This window comes from Schistocerca nitens, chromosome 6 (assembly GCF_023898315.1).
Source record: "Schistocerca nitens isolate TAMUIC-IGC-003100 chromosome 6, iqSchNite1.1, whole genome shotgun sequence".
Taxonomy (NCBI): domain Eukaryota; kingdom Metazoa; phylum Arthropoda; class Insecta; order Orthoptera; family Acrididae; genus Schistocerca; species Schistocerca nitens.
The window spans coordinates 466,679,616-466,697,625 of NC_064619.1; the positions used below are offsets into that span (position 1 = coordinate 466,679,616).

Consider the following 18,010-nt stretch of genomic DNA (forward strand, 5'->3'; position numbering starts at 1 on the left):
GAGGAATTATCTCCCAACACAACTCCATTACTCCTGCCTATGGACCGGCAGATTATTTCACACTAAAGCACTATTAGAACATTGCTTTGAGTTGACTGAAGCTACCCATCTCAATCTCAGTGAGTTCTGAAAATATCACTTTGACATTGTTGCCTGCATCAAGATTATCGAAAAGGCATTGGAAGGGGTTACAAAGAGAACTATACCTTCTGCTTGGAACAAGCTTTGGCCAGAGTGCGTTGTCAAGTGTGACTGAGGCATTTGAGTCAGCCTGTAGTCAACAAGATTGTGTCTTTGGGCAAGAGCATGGGACTAGAAGGGGATAACAATGAACTTGTGGAAGATCACAGCCAAGAAATGAAGAACTTATGGAGTTGCAGTGTGTTTCACAGCAGGAAGTTATGGAGAGGAGTTCTTCAGAAAAAGAGGTGGAAGAGGAGACGGCAGTAACAGCAAAGCAGCAAACTGGAACAATAAGAGAAATGCTGAAAGCGTGGAAATCGGTTTCATCACACAATGAAAAAAATCATTCCAACAACACAGTGGCTAAGCACGCTACAAATTTGACGATAATGCTGCATTGCATTTTTGCTAAGTGTTGAAGCATTGGCAGAAACAAATGATTAGATAGCTTCCTAGTAAAAAAGAATTAGTTATGTATCATGAATATAATTTTCTTTGAATAAATGACATGAATAAGTTAAAGATTTTAGTACTTTTTTGTGTGGGACGCATCATCATATTTTACATTAATTTATATGGGATAAAATTTTTTGGTTGACGAGTGTTTTATTCCACGAGTAAAATTCTGTAATGAATTATGCTCATTATGCGAGGTTCCACTGTACATATCAATATGGACAAGTTATAGCATAAAAAGACATATTTTAGATAACCTGGGTGCTTCCTACAAGACCAACCTTTTTTAACGTATTCATTTGGTATCTGTCATGTGTTCCAGTCGGTAATGCATCAACAGCTTGTAACATGAAGTGCATTGTCTGCCACAAATATTACTAATAATTATTTATTTAATTTTGAAGATAACTGTATTGATAAAAAATAAAATTTGTGAATATTAAGGGTCAAAGAAGGTGGAAAGAGTTTAAATATAGTTAGAACAACACAGCACTAGGTATTAAGTATGAGACAGGATTGCTGGCCAGGATTTACCTTCAGGAAGTATAATGTTTAATACTGCCGATACACACACTACCCTTGTTCTGCTTCTTCTCAACCTATGATTTGAGTGGCATGCCTTTTAATTTGCCCTGCATTATCCCCTTCACCCCCCCTCCCCACAAAGAAGGAATTTATAGTTAAAAAAAATAGGATAATGTAATCACTTTTATATGGTGATTGGCATTACTAAACTTTTGCCTCCAGTGCACAAGCACTGGCCAGTAACTCTGTCTCATAATTAATTGGTTTTCTCAACTGAATTTTCCTTTGACACAGCACAAAACATCTTTGGGCGTAAAAGACAGATTATAAAATTCAAGTAAACAATTGTTCCTTATTTAAAACATATTTTGGTATTCCCGAGGGACTCATTTTGATAGTAATATCATAATGTCAGCTTTGACTTCGTTCTCTTTGCATTTTGCAGTATTTGGAATTTATGCACAGCCATCATTATACTTTTTTCTACTTCTTACCTGGATGTACAAAGACACTAAAGTAATGACAGTACTACTAAATAACAAGGCCTCTGAAATGTTACAAAAAAATTAACCAAGAAAGAACTTTTTACCTAATTGGAGTAAATCGTGCAGGGTATTGTCTAAGTTTTAGTTCAACTTATATAATTGAGTTATGTATCAGTTGGTTCTTATAGAGATATCATGTACTGTGTTACTTTGATGTGTATAAAACAGAATAATGACAAATATTATTTGAATTTAATAAAAAATGATAATTTATTGAATGTGAAACATCTGCACTGTAACAAAAAAAGCAAACAATAAAATCACCTGAAGGAACAACATGGGAGATTAATCACAAGGTATGTGGTTAAAAGTTTTACTTTTTCATTGTATTTGAACACAAAATCGGAAAAAAAATGCTAACACACAGTAAGCAGAATAATTGTACTGAATAAAAAAAATCACACAGGCTTATAGTCCAACTTTGATTCCAGCTTTTTGTTATCTGCTACTTTCCTCACAGCTTTCATGAAGTCCTCCTGTATAACATATTCTCGTTCAGCTCTGATAGCAAAAAGACCAGCTTCTGTACATACATTCCGCAGATCTGCTCCATTGAAACCATCAGATAACTTCACCACTGCTTCATAATCTAGAACACAAAAATTTTATGTATTAATAGTTTTTCTTATGTGGTGATATATTTTTAAATACTTTATCTGTTTTTCCTTATAAGTGGGACGTACAGTGAAGGCCAGTGTAAAACACACTGTTTATCAGATAATCATACTACAAGAGACAACTGGTACTGCTATTTGCTACATAATTAATGTCAGCATTAGATCAAGATCCTTAAATCAAACATTTCAGTATTTCTGAAGTGCCTGCTTAAGGTTTCTTGGGGAAGGGGGAAGGAGGTGCTGGTACACGCCCATGTTGTTTCAGAAGTGTGACAGTAATAAATGAGAAACAATGAACTGGAATGTTTTGATTTCACTGACCAACCGTGACACCTAGTGTAGAAGCTCAGAGTGCTGAATTTGAAACTGAAAAACAGATAAACTATCATGAGAATGGATTGCTGAGGGCAGATTTTAATGGATATCATCTACTCTCTAATGCCATAGCAACATACAATTATTGTTGCAAGTTATGTTTGAATTTCTCACAATGCATAATCGCATACAACTGAGTAAGAGTAGCAAACATGTTTAGTGATCAGCTGAATGCTACACAAAATGGTGCTCACGATAAACCAGTTCGTGTTCACTGTCAGGAGTTATGCACAATTTGTGGAAAATGTGTGTGGAACTATCTATACAATATTACGGTATATTGATAATTTTTACTTATGGACCGTCTGACAGCAACATAAGTAAAAATTATCAATATACCGTAATATTACACGCAACTGAGGAAGACAGGATTATAAAAGTTGAAGATACCTATACAATAGTTTAAGACTAGAAATATTTTGTCAAGACCTACAAAAAAATGTCTGCAATGCAAGACTTATAAACACAATGGTGTGAAACAAGCTCTGCAATGAATAAAAACTGCAACTGTCCAAAAAGACTTCAAACACCAGAAAACAGCTCAAGTAAAGGGAAGCCTGGAACAAAGTCTGATGAAATCTCTACACAGTTTATCTGTGCAAGTGGGAATTAAAAGATTCTTACACTGAACAATTATCAAAAAACAGCCTGCATCTGCATACTTAGAAATTTAATGTCGTGCACAAGTCAAAAGCGTCCAGACGATCTTTTCTATCTTGAGCTCTGACTACAGTTTCTGAGTGAAGTGGAATCAGTACTTTTGATTCCTCAGTTTTTCATATCTTGAGATGAGGCCTGGTTCAGCCTATCAGGGTATGTGAACTACCAGAACATGTGCCATTATGCATCAGAAAATCCCCATCGCTATTACGAAGAGCTGTTGCTTTGCAGCGCAACATGATTCTTTCACCACACCGATAATGCTAACTGGTATGTTCAGAATCAGTTTACTCTATATGGGGATCAGTTTACAGAAGATGAATGATAGTGCAGATATTTTCAGCAAGATGGAGCAGAAGCACACCCAGCCTTGACAACCTCGTTGCGACTGCACAAGGTGAAGAGAACTATCTGGCCCTGAGATTTTTACTTGTGTGGCAAACTGAACCATCAGACATACTAAAATAATCCTCACACACTGAAGAGCTACATCAGAACATTCGAAATGCAACTGCTGCTATCCCTCATGCAGAGTTGCTACATGTGTCTCGCAGATTGATAAATTGAGCACACGGCACTGCATCAATGTCGACAGTGACCATTTCCAGCATCTTCTGTGATGTTCATTAACAAGGGACAACCCTGTGATATCCTTTTGCAAATATTTTCCAGGCCAGTTTTATTTTACCCACCATATAGAATACTAAATATGCACACTCTTGAAAGTAGAATTATAGCAACATTTATACCACTGTAATTACGCTATTAATAGAAATTAGAATGCCAGCAACATTATTTTATGTCATAAGGAACAAGCTTGAAAATCTAACAATGCACGGACTTATAGAAAGCCTTAGTACCTTCAAGAGGGTATAGTAGAAATATTCTTGTTGTAATACAATTGCAAGTTTTTATGACTTGAAAAATGGAGGCAAGAGTTCGGCATGGTCACTTGGAAGAAAAATTTCTTCATGAATCTTTGATAAGTAGTGTCAACACAATGCCCTATCAAAAAATGTCACAACTGACTCCAAGTGATGTGCAGCACATTGATCATTTTGCCACACATCGGTTACATTGAAGTATTGGACTGTATATTTGCTCTGGAAAATGTTATCAACCAATACAAAAATCCAGATCCTTCACAACAAAAATATACTGGACTCAACAAATTTTACAAAATCTCTTAGTACTATATTTGTAAAGTAAAATAAACTTTGTGACTTATTACAACAATGTTCCATCCAGAGTGCCTGTTTTGTTATTAAAACAGTAGTGTAAGGCCAGAAGGGAGACAAGGAAATTATTTTGGCATGATTTACATGTAAACAAGTCGACTAACATCTTGTAATTTAGTGAGCACAGAAACACAAAATATATTCATAATGTAATGGGCCTACATAAAATACTACACAATGAAAGACAGCAATAGCTCTAATATGGGTCATGCATAATGATCTGCATAAACACTCATCACGAACACGATCAGATTGTGATATAGAAATATCTAGAGTTACTTAAGGCAGTTTTATTACTGTAGTCAATATGTCTAATTCAAACTTGATATAAACCCAGTGTATTATTACCACAACTAAGTGATAAACCAAATGAACTCTTCAATAAGAAATGACAAAACCATTGCTAAATGTCCTCTGTATATTTAAGTTACTTTGCGACTCATATTTGCACAGAATGTGGTCTTTAATAAGTATGTGCCATTTGTATATGCGGAATAGTAAAATCTGTTTGAATAGCCCACAGCCAAGGTGATTTTCATAGAATCCTTGTCTTTTCCCTTGAACAAGATGGGTTCAAAAATAAATGAAAGTGCAAAAATTCACAGAATATACAGACAACTAGTAAAGAAGTAATGCACATGAATGACATCCTCACGTAGACAACCATATGGAATAGACTAGGTGATATATAATACAGCTAAGAAACACTGACCAATTTCACCATGTTTTGCAATTGGTCCAGCATGTATCTTAAGAATTTCAAGGCGTGCCTGTTCATTAGGAAGAGGAATCTCAATCTTTCTGTCAAGGCGGCCTGGCCTTAGCAGGGCAGGGTCAAGAGTATCTGGACGATTGGTGGCCATAATTATTTTCACCTGTAACAAAAATTGGCAAGCATTACTTTATTAAAAGAAGTATTATTACATCTGCATCTTAAACTACCCTTATACTTCAATGGATATAGGTGGTACACTTATGGAAGTTCACAAAAACTGAACTAATAGATAAGATATGTGACTTCTGAATATACAGATATATAATACAGCTAAGAAACACTGACCAATTTCACCATGTTTTGCAATTGGTCCAGCATGTATCTTAAGAATTTCAAGGCGTGCCTGTTCATTAGGAAGAGGAATCTCAATCTTTCTGTCAAGGCGGCCTGGCCTTAGCAGGGCAGGGTCAAGAGTATCTGGACGGTTGGTGGCCATAATTATTTTCACCTGTTATTAGAAGATGAGATATGCTTTTTGGCATGAATTAAAACTGTTATGTTAAAGTAAACACAGTTCTGCTATGTTGACTACATGTGAAAATTCTTGCGTGACAAGGAAAAGCCTTCACTATAAATACAGAAATACTGACATGTGTGATGTGTATAAGTTTTACAAAGAATTTTTTAAAAAATAAAATGTATGCAATATTATGTATATAACAGACTAATATATTACTGAAAAACTAAAGTAAAGTAAGGCCACAAAAATTAGTCAACAAGCGTTTTGAATGTTTAAGCACATTAGAAAATGTAGAAAAACAAACTTGTTCTAACAGTGTAAAAGTAACCAGAGAAAATAAATCTTGTCAGACAAGTGGAATAACAGTACACATTGTAAATTGGGTAGATTGCTACTCACCACATACATGTTTTGAGTGGCAGAAAGGCACATTTAAAGTTAAGACTACTGGACGTTATCTAACTAAATGTGACTACCTGCCACTTAAGGCCTCCTTATGTAGTGAACAGTAACCTAATTTATACACTTGTTATTCAATCTCAGATCTTCCACTGTTGGAACACTAGTAAGCTTTAAATATGGTAATTGAAAGTCCTAGTATGATGCAAATAACAATGTGCAGGGATAATGTAGTTGCACAGAAGAGTGTGTGTGTGTGTGTGTGTGTGGATTTGTCCAAAGCTAAAATACTTTTGTCTATGTGCCTTTAAACTTATCAGCCCATCTACTATTCCGTTAATAGTTATCTTTAACCATTAAATTATTTGTAGTCAATAAGAAATGATAGAAAAATCTGTAGTGATGCTTTCTACACAACTTCCACTCTGAAATGAGAGTACTTCCTGTAATACAATTTCATCTGAGTGTGCAACATTATCACTGAACTTTTCTGTCACTTGGATATGACTGTCTTACACCACAACCCTTTAAATTATGTTAGTTGTATTTCTCAAACTGCACTAAGACGTCTTTGCCAGATGTTGCAACATAGCGATGAAGTGTGTAAGTTTCATTTATAGATGGTCTAGACTCCAACATTTTAGATTAAATTTAAATGCGCTATATAAGTTGACTGAATCAAAACTTGTGCATGTGTCATGATAAATGGTCTATTTTTGAATACTAAAATCTACTTACATGTTTCGTACTGCAGCATTAGTTGTAATCTACATTTGTGCTCTAAACAATTTTGGCATTAGTGTCCTGCAGACAATCCTTCCAGTTACTTTTAAAGTACATCTTTACAAATGAAGGTATATTTCTACATATTTTTGGTTTTTTTAGAGTGTTGTGCATAATATTTTACATAGTAAATTGACTACTGTGAGTTACAGTTCTGTATTCTACACAGTTCAGCAGCAATATCCGGTTTGAAAATCATTTCCCCTTGATTGTAGTGTAGCTATTTATGTAATCAATAGAATATATCCACCTTTTTTTTGCTTGTTAAACCAGTTTGTTCTACGGAAGTGTTTGAAAGTGTAGGATTGCAACACAAACAAATCTCTTGAAGGCAACTTCTGTGGCGTAATAGTGTTTTGCAATGACTGGAACTGTTATACCATACTATGTTCTCCTCCTTCAATAGCAGAATGTTGTCTCAGGTGCATTCATCATAAATTGCCCAATTTTTGAGCTTGTTAGAGAACACAGCCTCTAAAACAAAGAAAGTTCGAGAATCAACGTTCCAACTAAGTTCACGAAGTCAGGAAATTTAATGCCAGGCTTTTCGTTTGTTATAAGAGAAACTAGTCTCTTCAAGGTTAATTACTGCAGTTATTAAAGAGCACTTGCAATTATTGTAGCTTAACAGACCCTGCATCTGCAGCTACTGGATGAAAACCATTTTGCTCAATGAGTCGCAATTGCACGGCGGTATTTAAAGATGTATACAACAGATCTCCATTTTCCAGCCACCATTTATTTCACTGATGAGGTGACGCAAGTGCGGGAAGGAGGGGGTGGGGGTAGATGTCCAACTTCCACAACACCCATGTGCATATGACGCAACAAGAATTGTGCAGTCCACAGACAATTTTCAGTTACTGTATAGACCAGTATTATATTGACCATCTAGTTGGGCTGTACTTCGTGCCCAGCATTTGTCACATGGAACCTATCTCATCTTTCTTCAGCAAGTATTGCTTCAGCTATTGGACGATGCACACATACCCGCTGCAATGCATTCTGCGATGTGATTTCAGCATGATGGTCCCCCACATACCACAGTCTTGATGTGCGTCATCATCCGGATGCAATGTGTCGTCAACATTGGATCCGCCAGGATGCTCCAGTGTACTGGCCAGCAAAACCGCCAGACCTCACTTGCCTTCAACTACTTCCTCTGGGGATATGTCAAGACACTAGTGTATTAAACCTCCATTAACAGTGCTGAGGAACTTGTTGCATGCATCATGGCAACTGCTGGGGAAGTCTGGGGCATGCTCAGCATTTTCCAGGCGATCAGATATTTCTTGCACCAGAAATGTGAGGCCTGCATCACGGTTCAGAGTCGTAATTTCGAACACCTTCTTTGATAGTTATTGTTGTCTGCTTTTGTTCTTACATAATAAACATGTTTTCTTACCCTGCTTGTATCCTTCCTTCCTAGTGATTCACGTCATCACTACCGTGCTAAGAAAGTGTTTCCAACCATCCATTGCTATGTAATTTCCCATCATCTAGGTGCACTCAATCTTTCCTGAAAGTTTGTAACCACTGTGATGAAAACACCCAGTACATTAGATCTAACGGTATATAGATTTGACCTCTCTGAGGACGTCTATACTGAACCAAAATACAGAGGGGAACTTAAAACACTGTAAAAAGATTTAGACCTTTAGTACACTGGATAAAGGTGCAGCAATGTCTACCTCAATGAGGAACTTTAAACATTTAGTCCTATGGCAGAATCTTTGTCACAATAACTCTCAAAAAACTCCAAGAATTTCGGTTGATATGTAAAGGCTGTCAGTGGCACCAATGTTAATGTGTCCAAATACTCTTGGCTGATACACAAACTGAGACTGGAGACAACAAAGCAAAAGCAATAATGGTATTTTCACAAGAACTGCTCCAGTTCAATTCTTGCACCAGTGCAAAGATGAGTAATACAGATATTACTGTCAGTGGTGTTGCGAAAGAGATAAAATTGCTAAAACTGAACAAAGCTCCAGGGGCCTCATGGAATCCATATCAGATGTTATACAGAATTTGCAGGTGAGTTAGCCTAATTTTAAATAGAATACACTGTTGATTAATCAAATAAAATACTAGTAGTTGGAAGAAAGCTTAAGTCACACCCAGCTACAAGAAGGTAGCAGAAGTGGTCCTCAATACTACCCTCCTATGACACTGATATCCATCTGCTGAAAAGTCTTAAAATGTATTCCGAAATCAAATGTAATGAGGTGTCTCAAACAGAATGACCTCCTCGATGCCAACAAGCATGGATTCTGAAAATATTGTTCATGTGAAACTCAATTCGTGCTTTTCAAACATTACATCCTGAAAGTCATGGATCAAGGCAGCCAGGCTGCTGTAGTGTTTCTTAACTTTTGAAAGGATGTGACTCAGTACTATACTGTTATTAATTAAAATATGGTCATCAGGGGATGAATAAATTTGAGAGAGATCTGAGGATTTTTTGATGAACACAGCCTGTTATCTTAGATGACAGGTGTATAATTAATGTCATGCATTCCCCTGTAATCTGCGTTGGGACCATCACTGTTCATATATTTCAATGATATGGCAGACAATTTAATAGTAACTTCAGGCTTTTTGCATATGGCGTAGTTGTCTAATTAATTTCTGAAAAAAATGCACAAACAGTCAGTCAGATCTTGATAAGATTTAAAAATGGTGCAATGGTGCAATCGTGAAATGTTTTACATGTTCTGAAATGTAAAATTGTGCACTTCATCAGAAAATACAGAAATGCTGTATCCTATGGCTACATTATCAATGAGACAATTGTAATCATTTAACTTATACAAATGCCTGGGTGTAGCAATTTGTAGATATATGACATGAAATTATCATGTAGGCTCAACTGTGAGAAAGGCTGGTGACATACTCAACTTCACTGGTAGCATACTGGCAAAATGCTATCCATCTGCAAAGGAGATTGCTTTCAATACACTCTGCAAGCTATCTTAGAATACTGCTTAAATGTGTAGCAGCCATGTCAAATACTACTAATAGGCAATGTTGAATGTATTCAAAGAACTGCTGCAGAAACATTCACAGGTTTGTTGGACTCATGGAAGAACCTAATGGAAATGCTGGAAACTCAAAATGGCAGCCACTTGAAGGTAAACACCAATTATCTATAGACATCTACAGACTTATGAAGTTTCTGAAACCAGCATTAAGTGAGAAGTTCAGGAATACACTATGACCCACCATATGCTGGTCCCTTAGGGACTGTGAAGACAATTTGAGATAATTATAGTATTTACAGAGGCAATTAAGCACATACACTGAGGTGACAAGTCATGGGCTAGTGACACGCATATACATACAAGGTGGTAGTATGGTGTACACAAGGTATAAAAGAGCAGTGCATTGGCGGAACTGTCATTTGGACTCCCACATGAAAAGGTTTCCAATGTGATTATGGCTGCACAATGGGAATTAACAGACTTTTGATGCATAATAGTCATTGGACCTAGACGCATGGGTAATTCCATTTCGGAAATCAATAAGAACTTAAATATTCTGTGATCCACAGGATCAAGAGTGTGCTGTGAATACCAAATTTCAGGCACTACCCCACACCACTGACAATGCAGTAGCCAACAATCATTACTTAAGGACTGAGAGAAGGGGCGTTTGCATAGAGTTGTCAGTGCTAACAGACAAGCAACACCTTATGAAATTACCACAGAAATCAATGTGGGATGTACAACGAATGTATCCGTTAGGGCAGTGCAGAGAAATTTGGTGTTAATGGGCTATGGCAGCAGACAAACAATGCAAGTGCCTCTGCTAACAGCACGACATTGCCTGCAACACCTCGCCTGGGCTCGTGACCATATCAATTGGATCCTCTATGACTGGAAAACTGTGGTCTGGTCAGATGTGACCAGATTTCAGTTGGTAAGAGCTGATGGTAGGGTTCAAGTGTGGTGCAGATTCCGTGAAGCCACAAGCCCAAGTTGCCAACAAGATACTATGCAAGCTGGCAGTGGCACTATAATGGTGTAGGCTGTGTTTACATGGAGTGGACTAGGTCCTGTGGTCCAACTGAACTGATCAAAGACTGGAAATGGCTATGTTTGGGTACTTAGAGACCACCTGCAACCATTCATTCATGGAATTCATGTTCCCAAACCACAATGGAATTTTTAAGAATGACAATGTGCCTCATCACTGGGCCACAATTGTTCGCGATTGGTGTGAAGAACATTCTGAAAAATTTGAACTAACAGTTTGGTCACTCAGATTGCCCTACATTAATCCCACTGGACATAGAAGGGACATAATTGAGAGGTTGTTCGAGTACAAAATTCCTGCACCAGAAACACTTCCACAATTATGGATGGCTATAGAGGTAGCATGGCTCAGTATTTCTGTACGGGGCCTTTAAAGGCTTGAGTCCATGGCACGTCGAGCTGCTGTGCTACGCCAGGCAAAGGGAGCTCCGACACGATATTAGGAGGTATCCAACGACTCTTATCTCACTGTATAATTCCATACGCAAATGGAGCACGGAAAGAATCTAATAAATTACGAGATAGGACTGCTTGCTAGTACTTACATCCAGGAGACTAAATGTATAGTAACACTGATGGATACAAATATAATTATAAGAGACACACAAAGCAGCTTTAGGAAGCAACATTTCCCTTGGTGAGGGAGTTATGTTGGGTTCTCTGTCATCATGGGATCAGAGTGACCTGCCCTCCTTTTTTAACATTTCCCAACATAGCCCTCCACCCTCCCTCCCCCCACCTCTTCTCCCCTACAAGGGAACTATTAGCTCCAAAAACTAGGTAGTGTGGTCCTTTTGTACCTGTCTATCACCAGTCTTCTGAAGGTAAGCACTGGCCAACAATTTTATCTCATAATGCATAAAGCACTCAACTGAATTTCCCTTTTACACAAAAAATCTTATACAGTATAACCCCAGTTTTACATTCCTGGAATTAACATTTTCCTGCCATTTACAACATTTTTTTCATTCCAGTCAAATTTCCTATGTCCAAAATATTAATTTGCACCCGATTTTGTGTCAACATATTTAGAATTTTCCTGCGATTTACGCGTTACAAAAAACTGTTTGTGCAGAAAAAAAATGACTCTGGCACGATGTTGGCCATCCAGTAGTGTTTACAAATATTACGTGGTTAAGTTTCTTCACACCAGGGATTTGAACCGGTAAATGTGTAAAAGTTTGAACAATTTGTACCATATCTGCCGCAGCTGCCAAGCTCTACTTGGCGTGGTGGCTGATGGGAGTAACTAGGTTTGTTTATTCAAGATATCATGACTAGAGTTTGGATTTTGCATATCATTTTCTTACGGTACCTGGTGTTGTGTCTTTACGAATTATGATATTATATTAAATTCAAATTTAAATTGCATATATTTGCGTATTTTTAGTGTTTGAGCATACTATTGTCATATTTAGAGGAAATGTCCATAAAGGTGCATATTTTTGATATTTAGAGGTCATATTGAGGTTAATTTAGTTCCCTGGCAACCCAAGAACCTCCCAGAATATTAGACCAATAAATTTCCAAAATGAGATAATACGAGATGATCCATCAGGATAAAAGCCTTTCAGGTAAACGTGGGTAGCTTATGGAGGGACACAGTCTTGTTTTTCCACTTAGGTAGTCTCTCTGATAAGGATGCTAAGGACTTGTGATGGTTCAATGATGCAAGATGGATTATCAGAGTAGACACGTGCTCCAGTATTTGTGTTGCCCTACTCGTTATTGTTGGCATTTTGAAATATGAATCATTCTTGCGTATGTTTCCGTGCTATTCACATTGACACTTTGCTACCTTCTTCGAATTATGAATACAACCCAGCCAAAAACCAATAATTTACGGAAATGGATCGGGAGCAATTGTGCTTTTACAATGGACGGAAAAATAATATAGCTATGTGAAAAAGAGGTAAGTTTAATTTTTTTTCTTTTTAGATAATTTTTCCGAGAAATTAAAACAATTATTAAATTCATTCGTAAATTTGCGTGCATGTTTTCTATGTACAAAAGTAAAGAAAAGAAAAGATAAAAACATTTAGGAATTACCTTCAGCATTATTGCAAATAAAAAAAAAATGTTAAATGTTGTGAGAGGATAGACGTTCCAATTTGTAGTCTTAATTCACTTTTTTGAGTGACCATCTCGCGGGTACACACTGTTCTCTTACATTTTTGTACAATTGTATGTACTTATTGATATTTATTCCCTTCTCCAACGCTTTAGGTCAGGGATGGGAAAAAATTTCAACTGGATCAGCATAAAAAGACATCTCAGCACCAGAACAACGTAACCAAGACATTGTTAAAACTTCACAGCAACCACTGATCATCTCATTTTTGAAGCATATAGACAACAAAAATGAGTTCAATGAAGATCTTTGTGAGGCTTTAATAAAAGCAAACATCTCCTTGACTAAGTTGGAGAATGAAGGATTAAGGGCTTTCTTGAAAAATACACAGGAAAAGATATTCCTCACGAGTCAACGCTCAGAAAGAACTATGTGGACCCATTGTATGAAAAGGGTTTTTGGTAATTTCTATGAACATAGGTATGTGAAAATCAATGGATATAATTTGGTTTATACATGGGCCAAAATAACAGTCATTAATTTAAAAAACTCCAAAAATAAATTTATTGTAAAATGAACATTGTTACTTGAATTAAAAAAAAAAAACTAAACTTAAAGTATGTGAAGTTTTTCAAGAAAGGAAAAGACAAATGAAGAAAGGACTTGAGAAGAAGAGAGTCTGTCTCTGAACGTTCACTGCAAAAAAAAAGGAACTAAATTTATTTTTAAAGAATATAACTTTTTTTTGCAAATTAAATGACTATTATTTTGGTCATTGTATATACATAAGAAGACAGTCAAAATATAGGTAGGAGCTAAAATGGATATAGTTTGTTTTCATGTGTACGTCTCCTGTGTAGTGTCCACATGTTTACATGTATTTTTTAATTTAGTTTCTCTATTACAGACATTGGAGAATATTAGGAAGACATTGGCCATTCCCCAGTCTGGCTATTCATTGACGAAATCACTGATTCTTGCTGTCGGTATATGGTGCACGCCATAATTGGAAAACTCTCTGCTTACGAGGCTGGATGAGGACACCTCATACTGTGCAAAGACATGGAACAAACGATACACGCCATGACTACATGCACAATGCAGGAAGCATTGTGTAAGTTTTGCCAATATTGAATAGTTTAAAGTAAATGTAGGTAATATAAGAGCACAGTTTTTCACATCATATCCCGAGCCAATAATTAGGTTTTCACATTATGTACTGAGCCAATAATAAAATAAAAAAAATTGTAAAATCCTTTGATTTTCTTTCAAGTGTGCTATGGAGAAAGGAAGATCAGAAATGTGGCGAGAACAAGGTTTTGGCCATTGTGATGGACAGTGCTGCATATATGCTGAAGGCCGCAGAGTGTCTCCGTGTGTTTTACCCTAAAATTATTCACCTCACGTGTCTGGGTCATGGCATCCATCGAGTTGCTGAAGAGGTCAGAACCACATTGCCAGAGGTCAACAGCCTTATATCTTCAGCAAAGAAGGTTTCATCAAGGCACCAAGTAGAGTGAGAGCTTTCAAGACTGCTCTCCCTGACTGTCCTCTGCTACCTGAGCCAGTCTTGATGAGGTGGGGAACATGGATTTCAGCTGCAAACTATTTTGCAGACAACCACAGAAAAGTTGAAGAGGTATGGGTGCATATGTATTTCTGGATAAATTGAATAAGCAAAGAAAACAAACAAAACATAATTTCAATATTAAGCTTATTTCTCTGTATAGCAGTTTTCAGCTTGAAACCGACATTCACTAGATTACTACTTTCTTGTTCCAGGCCTTAAAGGGCTTTGAAGATAGCGAAAATTTAGCCATACGAAAAGCCAAGGATGCCCTGAAGAATTCCAGCGTGTTACACAGCCTATCTTGCATCTGAGCGCAATTGGGTGGCCTTCCAGACCTAAATGAGAAACTTGAGACTCTTAACATGGAAGATACTAAGGCAGTGGCTCTTGTCGAAGGACTCAGGACACAGAGCAAGAGTTGGCCAGGTCATATTGGTGAGAGACTGAAAATGTTATCTGACCACAGCAAAATTTTCATGTAGAGAATATGGAAAAAATGTTGGTAGTCCAAACAAACTAATTTTTAGAATTTACCAAACTTATCATGCAAGTACCTATGTTGTACTTCATTTTATTCATTGAATTATAGCCATTATTGAAAATATTTGATGGTTATTCATTAATTTTCCCATGTAAGATGCATATTTTAAAGAATTTATCTAAGAGACATGCATAATTAAAGAATTTTAGCTGCATATTTAAAGGCATATACTGGCAGTAAGAGCATATTTTAACTGCATATTTCGAGGAGTTTTGGCGCATATTTCATGGGTTTTAAGTGCATATCGATACAAACACTAATTATGACCAATCACAGCCACATCCAAATTGCCTATACTGTGCAAACGCACTTTCACGATTGTTGTGATCGTGACACCTTTGTCAAAACATATTTAGCGTGTTTTGGCATTTGGCCACTTGTAGCACTAGTTGACACTGTCATTCATTTTTGCGTCACCCAAACATTTTTAGTATAAACTCAGTGCCGGTTACATATTTTTTTTCATGCTGAATTTATTCTTGTTGTCAAGAGCAGTATTTACATATGTATTTTTTTGCGATGTTACACAAACAGACAATGTGAGTGATAATTTGTGTGTGTGTGTGTGTGTGTGTGTGTGTGTGTGTGTGTGTGTGTGTGTGGTTTTCTGCATAACTAAAGTGGCACAGTACCTGGTAACCTCAAAAAGACTATTACAGCAGAGAGAGATAGAACAAAAATGCAAACAACACAAGATATGTAGCTACATATTTGCACTTGACAATGTGAAAAAAATTCTTGAAATGTGCCGTGCAAAGCATGAAAAAATACGTAACTAGTGCAGTATTTCATTACTTAAATAATGAATGACAGCTGCAGGCTTTCAAAAACATTGATTATGATGTATGAAATTGAGTCAAACATTCCTCCTTCCCAGACACTTATCAGTTCCAGTTATATCAGAGGTTTTTATTGGGTAATAAACCTTTATTAGATGATAAACAAGCCCCTGACAAGTCTTTTGATGCCTGTTATGTACATACGAGAGTTGCAACTTAAATAGTGGCAACTATTTATTCACAACCGATACAAAAGAGTTACATGTTTGCACCTGTTACTGTCCTTCAAAGTAGTCACCAGCATTGTGTAGAACCCATTGCCAGCGATGTGGAAGGCGTAGTATACCGTTAGCAGAGCCTGTTCTGTTGATGGTGTGAATGGAGCGGTCTACTGCATGTCGAATCTCTGGAAGAGTTCTGAAGCGAATGCCACGAAGTGGTTCCTTCATCTTCGGAATCAAATCAAAGTCACAAGGACTTAAATCCGGGGAGTATGGTGGATAGTACAGTACTTCCCAGTCCCATCGACCAAACAGAGCAGCCCAACTTGCACTGTATGCACCCGCGCACTGTCCTGCAAAATGATGGGTGGGTTCCACAGAGTGTGTCACCGCTTCTTTCGCAAAGCTGGTTGCAGGTGATGCTCCAAAAACGAACAGTAATACTGTGCATTGACGGTTTGCTGTGGAGGAACGTAATGCTCACAATGGTTCTAAGCACTATGGGACTTAACATCTGAGGTCATCAGTCCCCGAACGTAATGCATTAGGATAACACCATCACAGTCGTTCATGAGAATCACCATAACTTTAGACAGCTCCATTTGCACCATCAACGTAACAGTCTCTGCTAACGGTATACTTCGCCTGGCAATGGGTTCTACACAATGCTGGTGACTACTTTGAAGGACAGTAACAGGTGCAAACATGTAACACTCTTGTATCGGTTGTGAATAAATAGTTGCCACTATTTAAGTTCCATCCCTTGTATATCATCCACAAAGTTTGAAAATGCAAGGGGGTATCCTATACATAACTTTTACAGCTTAAAATGTTATTTCCCCCATTTTACAGTTTCGCGCATTTTACACCATTTTTTGAACGTCCCTTGAAAAGTGCAAAAGTGGGGTTTCACTGTTTGTACTTAATGGCAAGTACCAACTACCAGGCTTGTCACACTGGTTTGCCAAGTATGGATGTTGGTGTGTTTCTTACGACATGCTACTGTGTTCTGAAAATAAAGGGTCTTTTATTAAGAGTGATGCTTTTTAAAATTGTAATTTCCAGTTTCTAAGGTATTTTTTGTGTGCTTCCAGGTGTGAAAATACCGAGTAAAATTTGCAGTTTCTTCATGCAGTAACTCACTTTTTCTGAATTTTTATAACTCATTAGAAAACTATGCCAAAGTGGCAGCTAAGTTGTGGGTGCTCGTCGTTTGTCAGCAGAGAATCGGGTCACAAACCCCATTCCTGTATTCAGCGATGTGCCACACAGAGGCCAATTTTGAATGGGATTTCACTCTACATGACCAAAGTCATCAAGTCACAAAGTAAAGCACACAGTAATAGCAACCAGTATTGAGACAAAGCCAAAATTATCATTTTCAAGATGATCTCAGAGTTGTGGCTATCTGACACAACTTGTTGAATCTTACAAAAGGATTTAGGCCCGCATCTGTATAAAGTTGTATCGACTCAAAAGTTAAAACCAAACAATCACAGATTGTGTCACAAGTTCGATGATTGGGACATACAGCAGTGGAAGCTGATACAGATTACAATGGAAAAATCATATCAAATAAGGCACATTTTTGTCTTAGTGGCTGTCTCAATGACAAAAATAATTGTTATTAGAGAGAGAGAGAGAGAGAGAGAGAGAGAGAGAGAACCCACAAGTGGTCCATGAAGTACTACTGCATTCAGAAAAACTCACCATGTGGCACGGTTTATGATGCAGGGGCATCACCGGACATTATTTCTTTCGAGATAATGAGAGAA

At 37.2% G+C, this 18,010-nt stretch overlaps 1 protein-coding gene and 1 long non-coding RNA gene across 3 annotated transcripts in view; one reads left to right on the plus strand and one right to left on the minus strand.

Moving 5' to 3' along the window:
- Positions 1-2,008: 2,008 nt before the first annotated feature.
- LOC126262881 (26S proteasome regulatory subunit 10B) overlaps positions 2,009-18,010 on the minus strand; it is a 68,314-nt gene continuing 52,312 nt past the window's right edge. Inside the window, exons 8-9 of one of the 2 annotated variants that reach the window (XM_049959757.1) lie at positions 5,312-5,474; positions 2,009-2,298 (exon numbers count right to left, since the gene is read on the minus strand). In XM_049959757.1, the coding sequence (XP_049815714.1) occupies positions 2,108-2,298; positions 5,312-5,474 (354 nt within the window). In that variant the 3' untranslated portion in view covers positions 2,009-2,107. Of the gene's footprint in view, positions 2,299-5,311; positions 5,475-5,659; positions 5,823-18,010 lie in introns of both variants that reach the window. The other variant, XM_049959756.1, reaches the window with a different exon arrangement.
- Positions 13,470-15,130, plus strand: LOC126262883 (uncharacterized). Its single transcript, XR_007546773.1, has 4 exons — positions 13,470-13,604; positions 14,032-14,238; positions 14,398-14,763; positions 14,907-15,130. It is a non-coding gene; the product is annotated as an uncharacterized LOC126262883 (long non-coding RNA).